Below are 8,329 nucleotides of genomic sequence, written 5' to 3' on the forward strand. Positions count from 1 at the left end.
TCGAACACAACATACATTTGTTTACCTACAGAAACAGCCGAAGTGACTGAAAACAGGTTAAACATACGAGCCACTCACAAACAGCCTAATGTAGGTCAGTCATGTGACCCAACCATCAGTTTGGTTCGTTTACGTCCAGTGTGTACCTGCAGTTCAGAAGTTTAAACCGACATATGTAGAAAACTACCGGAGTGAACACTTTAAACTGCACCGTCTGATGAAGCTCAGGCTAACGTTTCATTTTTTGACTCATCTTTAACGTACGGTACTTGTCTTGTTGGATCAGAGGTGCAGAGCGCGGAGCCGTTTCAAACTTCAGAGCAAACTAAAACAGAAAATCTGTTGAAAGAACGACAGATTATTAGAGACCCTGTTTTCTTTTCCTTCATCTGTGCAGTAATTACGTGTCCCTCTCTGAGCGCTCGGCTCCATGTCCAGGCCACGTGCACATCGATCCGTCCACTTTCACCAATCTGCTGCCTTAACCAGCTCGTGCCGCTGCCGGTCACATCCTGCTCTCTACTCGGCGTCAGGCCCTGACAGACCTGAGGAATCTGCTCTGCAGGTGATTTACGGTGATCAGGTGACGGCGGCGCCGCCTCCTCCACAATAAGAGCACGGTTTGTTGTTGTTTGTTTTTAGGCGCACACTTTCTCTAGAGAGAAATTACAGACGGGTGTGATCTGAAGCTGTTCAGCTGTGATGGAAAAGACAATCGATATGAGACGCCTTTAGAGCATCCTTATGATGCGTCTCATTAAAACTTCAGTGAAACTTTAAAATGAAACTGGAATTTAACTTAAAACAGGACGGGGACACACGACCCATGGACATGAACAAACTAAGGTGGGACTGCAAGAAAATTCAAAGATGCTAAATGGGATTGTTACATCAGCTGTGACATCAGTCATAGAGCCTAAAGTCTGGAGACTGGTACAGGACATGTATGAGGACAGCAGGACATGTATGAGGACAGTGGTGAGATGTGCTGTAGGAGTGACGGATAGTTTCAAGGTGGAGGTTGGAGTGCATCAAGGATCGGCTCTGAGCCCCTTCTTGTTTGCTCTGGTGATGGACCGACCAACAGATGAGGTCAGGCAGGAATCCTCGTGGACAATGTTTGCAGATGACATTGTGTTCTGTGGTGAGAACAGGGAACAGGTGGAAGAGAACTTGGAGAGGTGGAGGTATGCACTTGACAGAAGAGGAATGAAAGTCAGCCATAGTAAGACAGAGTCCATGTGTTTGAATGAGAGGGAGGAGGTGGAACAGTGAGGCTACAAGGAGCAGAGGTCACAAAGGTGCAGGACTTCAAAGACTTGGGGTCCACTGTCCAGGAAAATGGGGAGTGTGGTTAAGAGGTGAAGAAGTGATTCCAGGCAGGATGGAGTGATGGAGAAAAGTCTCAGGAGTGATTTGTGACAAAAGGGTGTTGGCAAAGGTCAAAGGAAAAGTTTACAAGACAGTGGTGAGAACAGTTATGTTGTATGGTCTGGAGACAGAGACATGGACAAAAAGACAGGAGACAGAACTGGAAGTGAAAGAAATGAAGATGTTGAGGTTCTCCTTAGGAGTGACAAGGATGGAGAAGATCAGGAATAAGATCATCAGAGGTACAGCACAGGTTGAATAACTGGGAGATAAAGTTAGAGAGGACTCACTAAGATGGTTTGGACATGTCCAGAGGAGGGACAGTGGTTTGGACATGTCCAGAGGAAGGACAGTGGTTTGGACATGTCCAGAGGAGGGACAGTGGTTTGGACATGTCCAGAGGAGAGTCAGTGTGTATATTGGTAGAATGATGTTAGAAATGCAGCTGCCAGGAAAAAGACAAAGAGGAGACATATGGATGCAGTTAGAGAGGACATGGAGGTAGTTGAAGTGAGGACAGAGGACACAGAAGACAGAGTCAGATGAAGGAGGACTCACTGTGGAGACCCCTGTAACAGCCACAAAAAAAATTAAACAGATAAAACTGATCTAAACTAAAGGAATCCATCCATCCATCCATCCATTTTCTTCCGCTTATCTGGGGTCGGATCACGGGGTAGCAGCTTAAGTGGGGAGGCCCAGACTTCCCTCTCCCCAGTCACTGGGGCCAGCTCCTCCGGGGGAATCCCGAGGCGTTCCCAGGCCAGCCGAGAAACATAGTCCCTCCAGCGTGTCCTGGGTCTTCTTCTGGGTCTCCTCCTGGTGGGACGTGTCTGGAACACCTCACCAGGGAGGCGTCCAGGAGGCATCCTAACCAGATGCCCGAGCCACCTCAACTGGCTCCTCTCGACGCGTAGAAGCAGCGGCTCTACTCTGAGTCCCTCCTGGATGATCGAGCTTCTCACCTTATCTCTAAGGGAGAGCCCAGACACCCTGCGGAGAAAACTCATTTTGGGCGCTTGTATCCGAGATCTTGTTCTTTCGGTCACAACCCAAAGCTCATGACCATAGATGAGGGTAGGAACGTAGATCAGTCGGTAAATTGAGAGCTTTGCCTTTTGACTCAGCTCTCTCTTCACCACGACAGACCTGTACAGCACCCGCTTCACTGCAGACGCTGCACTATCCATCTATCGATCTCACGCTCCGTGTTTCCCTCATTCGTGAACAAAACCCCAAGATACTTGAACTCCTCCACTTGGGGCAGGACCTCCTCCCTGACCCAGAGAGGGCACTCTACCTTTTTCCGGCTCAAGACCATGGCCTCGGATTTGTAGGAACTTATCCTCATCCCGGCTGTGTCGCACTCGGCTACGAACTGCTCCAGCGAAAGCTGTAGCTCACAATTTGATGAAGCCAATAGGACCACATCATCTGCAAAAAGCAGAGACGCAATCCTAAGGCCACCAAAATGGATCCCCTCAACACCTTGCCTACACCTAGAAATTCTGTCCATAAAAGTTATGAACAGAATCGGTGACAAAGGGCAACCTTGGCGGAGTCCAACTCTCACAGGGAACAAGCCCGACTTACTGCCGGCAATGCAGACCAGGCTCTGACACCAGTCATACTGGGACCTAACAGCCCATATCAAAGGGCCTGGTACACCATACTCCCAGAGTTCCCCCCACAGGGTTCCCCGAGGGACACGGTCGAACAACTTCTCCAAGTCCACAAAGCACATGTAGACCAGTTGGGCAAACTCCCACGCACCCTCCAGGACCCTCCTGAGAGTGTAGAACTGGTCCAGTGTTCCACAACCAGGATGAAAACTGCACTGCTCCTCCTGAATCCGAGGTTTGAATAGATCTTACCAGGGAGGCTTAAGAGCGTGATCCCCCTGTAGTTGGAACACACTCTACGGTCCCCCTTTTTGAATAGGGGGACCACCACCCCGGTTTGCCAATCCAGGGGAACTTCCCCCGATGTCCACGCAATATTGCAGAGTCGCGTAAGCCAACACAACCCTACAACATCCAGAGCCCTAAGGAACTCCGGGCAAATCTCATCCATCCCTGGGGCCCTGCCACCGAGGAGCTTTTGAACCACCTCGGTGACCTCAGCACCAGAGATTGGAGGGCCCGAACCAGAATCCCCAGGCTCCGCTTCCTCAGTGGAAGACATACCGTTGGGATTGAGGAGGTCTTCGAAGTATTCTGCCCACCGACCCACTACATCCCAAGTTGAGGTCCGCAGCACACCACCCCAACTATAAACAGTGTTAGTGGTATACCGCTTCCCCCCTGAGATGCCGGATGGTGGACCAGAATCGCCTCGAAGCCGTGCGGAAGTCATTCTCCATGGCTCCGCCGAACTCCTCCCATGCCCGAGTTTTTGCCTCAGCGACCACCCGAATCGCATGTCGCTTGGACTGCCGGTACCCATCAGCTGCTTCCGGGGTCCCACAGGCCAAAAAGGCCCTATAAGACTCCTTCTTCAGCCTAACAGCATCCCTCACCGCCGGTTTCCACCACCGGGTTCGAGGGTTGCCATTGCGACAGGCACCAACTACTTTGTGGCCACAGCTCTGGTAAGCCGCCTCGACAATAGAGGCACGGAACATGGCCCACTCAGACTCAACGTCCCCCACCTCCCCTGGAACATGTTCGAAGTTCTCCCGGAGATGGGAGTTACAGCTCCATCTCACAGGAGAGACTGCCAGACGTTCCCAGCAAACCCTCCCAATACGTTTGGGCCTGCCAGGTCTGACCGGCATCCTACCCCACCATCGGAGCCAACTCACCACCAGGTAGTGATCAGTGGACAGCTCCGCCCCTCTCTTCACCCTAGTGTCCAAGATATGTGGCCGCAGATCAGATGAGATGATGACAAAGTCAATCATTGAACCGCGGCCTAGGGTGTCCTGGTGCCAAGAGCACATGTGGACACCCTTATGCTTGAACATGGTGTTCGTTATGGACAATCCATGATGAGCACAGAAGTCCAACAACAGAACACCACTCGGGTTCAGATCAGGGGGGCTGTTCCTCCCAACCACACCCCTCCAGGTCTCACTGTCATTGCCCACGTGAGCAATGAAGTCCCCCAGCAGAACAAGGGAGTCCCCAGGAGGTGCACTTTCCAGTACCCCCACCAAGGACTCCAAAAAGGGTGGGTAATCTGAACTGCCATTTGGTGCATAAGCACAAACGACAGTCAGAATCCGTCCCCCCACACGTAGGTGGAGGGAGGCCGCCCTCTCATTCACCGGGGTGAACCCCAACACACAGGCACCAAGATATGGGGGCAATAAGTATGCCCACTCCTGCTAGGCGCCTCACACCAGGGGCAACTCCAGAGTGGAAGAGTGTCCAGCCCCTCTCAAGGAAACTGGTTCCAGAGCCCGAGCCATGCGTAGAGGTGAGTCCGACTATTTCTAGCCGGAACCTCTCAGCCTCACACACCAGCTCAGGCTCCTTCCCCACCAGTGAGGTGACATTCCACGTCCCAATAGCCAGCTTCTGTAGCCGAGGATCAGACCGCCAGGGTCCCCGCCCTCGGCCACCACCCATCCCACCCGACCCCTTTGGCCCCTCCCACAGGAGGTGAGCCCATGGGAAGGGGGACCCATGTCTCCTCTTCAGGCTGTGCCCGGCCGAGCTCCATGGGTAAAAGCCTGGCCACCAGGCGCTTGCCAGCGTGCCCAACCTCCAGGTCTGGCTCCAGAGTGGGGCCCCGTTGATCCACGTCCGGGCAAGGGAACACTAGGTACATTTCTTTTTCTCATCATAGGGGTGTTTTGGGCTGCACTTTGTCTGGTCCATCACCTAGGACCTATCTGCCTTGGGTGACCCTACTAGGGGCGTAAAGCCCCTGACAGCATAGCTCCTAGGATCATTGGGACACTCAAACCCCTCCACCACGTTAAGGTAAGTCTCTAAACAACTTGTGTAAACTGGTTTTATGTCAGATGTGTAATTTAATTTAGTGTGAACAACACGTACCTGCAGGAATGTGAAACAAAACTGGATCAACCAGTTGTGACGTCACATTCAGGAAGCAAAAGTTAAAGTTTCTCTGTGAGTTCAGAGCTGCAGCTGAAACAAACATCAGTTTGTCTGAAGAAAACCTTCCTGGGTTCATCTGTTCTTTCCTAACATCAGATTTTAATCCAGGTGAGTTCAGATTATTTTTTAGTTTCTACAGGAAGTTTTAACACAAACTCAGAGCTTCATGAAGGAAACTCGACACGAAGCTAAATAAAAGACATTTCCTGTAAGAACAGTGGACTCTGAGGACTGAAGGACTTCACTGAAATCATTCAACCTTTATTTATACAGGTAAATCCCATTGAGCCTCGAGGACTCATTTACAAGAGAGACCTGATTTCAACAAAGAAAGATGACAACAATGGACAACAGCAACAACAATAAGCAGTTATAAAAACTCATACTACAGTTTTTTTTTTTTTGTTTGTTTTTTTTAACAAATAGGATGGCTAAAAGGAAAAAGGTAACAAAACCAAAAAAACTGCTAGATTCCGAGACAAATGTATAAAACTAAAAACAGGAACATGTCTGCATTGGTCCCTGCCAGGAGTCCAACAGATTCTTAAAGCCACTTAGAGAGGTCAAGGTCGAGAGCTTCAGATCTTTTTGTAAGATATTCCAGGAAACAGGAGCGGAGTAGGAGAAGGTCCTTTTGCCTAGTTCAGTCCTCACTGAGGGAACACTGCAGGTAATAATGTCCTGAGAGCGCACTCCGTAGCTGCACTCACGCAGAGACATGTAGGAGGAGATGTATGAAGGCAGCAGACCAAGAAGTGATTTAAAGATGAAAATGTACCAGTGAGAGAGTCTGCGTGAAGTTAATGATGTCCAGTTAACCAGTGAATACTGGGTGCAGTGGTGGGTACGATAATCACAGCCAGTTATGAATCTTAGTGCACCATGATAGACAGCATCCAACATCTGCAGGGTTCTTGTAGGAGCGTTGAAGAAGCTGAGATGTTGCAGCTAAAACAAGCAGAGTTTGGAGAAACAGATTCAAAGCAACAGAAAATGTGTAATAAAATAAACTAAAAGTGAGTGAAGCAACAGTCTGCCTCAGCGTTCAGACGATGAAACTTCAGGGTTTAGTTGAAGTGAAGGATTCAACAACGATGACTTTTGAACCTGTTGTTGATTCTTTGACCCTCAGAGTTCAGACATGTCTGCTGGCAGCAACCTGAGGTCTGAGGAGCAGTTCCTGTGCTCCATCTGTCTGGACCTGTTCACTGATCCGGTCAGCACACCATGTGGACACAACTTCTGTAAAACCTGCATCAGCCAACACTGGGACGGTAACGTTCTCTACAACTGTCCTCTGTGTAAAGAGCAGTTCTCCACGAGGCCTCAGCTCAGAGTCAACACCTTCATCAAGGAGGTGGTCGCTCAGTTCAGACATGAAGCTCAGCAGAAAACCAGCAGCAGCTCAGAGCAACAAGCTGCAGAACCAGGAGAAGTTCCCTGTGACGTCTGCTCTGGACCCAGACTGAAGGCCCTGAAGTCCTGCCTGGTGTGTCTGGCCTCCTACTGTCAGACTCACCTGGAGCCTCACCTGACAGCTGCACGTCTGAGCAGACACCAGCTGGTGGATCCTGTGGAGAACCTGGAGGACAGGATGTGTTCGAAGCACGATCAACCTCTGCAGCTGTTCTGTAAGAACGACCAGACATGTGTCTGCATGCTCTGCTCTGTTTTGGACCACAAGACTCATGAGCTTGTTCCTCTGAGAGAAGAATATGAAGGAAAGAAGGCAGAGCTGAGGAACACAGAGGCTGAAGTTCAGCAGATGATCCAGAACAGACGTCTGAAGATCCAGGAGCTCAGAGAGTCGGTGAAGACCAGTAAAGATGCTGCAGACAGAGAGAAAGCTGAAGGTCTTCAGGTCTTCACTGATCTGATGGACTCTGTTGAGAGGAACAAGAAGAGCTTCATGAAGGAGATCGAAGACAAACAGAAAACTACAGAGAAACAGGCTCAAGACTTCATCAAACATCTGGAACAGGAGATCTCTGAGCTGATGAAGAGGAGCTCTAAGGTGAAGCAGCTCTCATGCTCTGAAGACCACCTCCACCTCCTCCAGAGCTTCAGGTCCCTGAAAGCTGCTCCACCCACCAAGAACTGGACCCAGGTCAGAGTCCATCCTCCATCATATTAGGGGACTGTGGTGAGAGCTGTGGCTCAGCTGGAGCAGAACCTCAGGGAGAAGATGAAGAAGCTGTTTGAGGCTGAGCTGAAGAGAGTCCAGAAGTCTGAGGTGGATCTGACTCTGGATCCTAAAACTGCACATCCTAAACTCATCCTGTCTGATGATGGAAAACAAGTTCACTGTGGTGATGTGGAGAAGAATCTTCCAAACAATCCAGAGAGATTTTCTTATGGTGTTTCTGTTTTAGGGACTCAGAGTTTCTCTTCAGGCAGATTTTACTTTGAGGTTCAGGTTAAAGGAAAAACTGAGTGGATTTTAGGAGTGGCCCGAGAGTCCATCAACAGGAAGGGATTCATCACACTGAGTCCTGAAGATGGTTTCTGGACTGTTTGGTTGATAAATGGAAATGAGTACGAAGCGAACACCAATCCTTCAGTCCATCTGAGTCTCCAGTCTGGTCCTGAGAAGGTGGGGGTGTTTGTGGATTATGAGGAGGGTCTGGTCTCCTTTTATGATGTTGATGCTGCAGCTCTGATCTTCTCCTTTACTGATTGCTGCTTCTCTCAACAACTCTACCCGTTCTTCAGTCCTTGTCCTAATGATGGAGGTAAAAACTCAGCTCCTCTGATCATCTGTCCTGTCAATCAATCAGCCAGATGTCCTGTCAATCAATCAGCCAGATGTCCTGTCAATCGATCAGACTGATGTCCTGTCAATCAATCAGCCTGATGTCCTGTCAATCAATCAGCCTGATGTCCTGTCAATC

At 49.8% G+C, this 8,329-nt stretch overlaps 1 protein-coding gene across 1 annotated transcript; it reads left to right on the forward strand.

Annotated features, from left to right (window-relative positions):
* The first annotated feature begins 6,576 nt into the window (after positions 1–6,576).
* LOC119424790 (E3 ubiquitin-protein ligase TRIM21-like) lies at positions 6,577–8,290 on the forward strand. The gene is given in 1 exon segment (XM_037692295.1): positions 6,577–8,290. A coding segment is annotated over 1 exon segment (1,689 nt). The 5' UTR covers positions 6,577–6,579; the 3' UTR covers positions 8,269–8,290.
* The last annotated feature ends 39 nt before the right edge of the window (positions 8,291–8,329 follow it).

This window comes from Nematolebias whitei, chromosome 18, assembly GCF_014905685.2.
Source record: "Nematolebias whitei isolate Nwh7 chromosome 18, NemWhi1, whole genome shotgun sequence".
In the NCBI taxonomy this organism is placed as follows: Eukaryota; Metazoa; Chordata; class Actinopteri; order Cyprinodontiformes; family Rivulidae; genus Nematolebias; species Nematolebias whitei.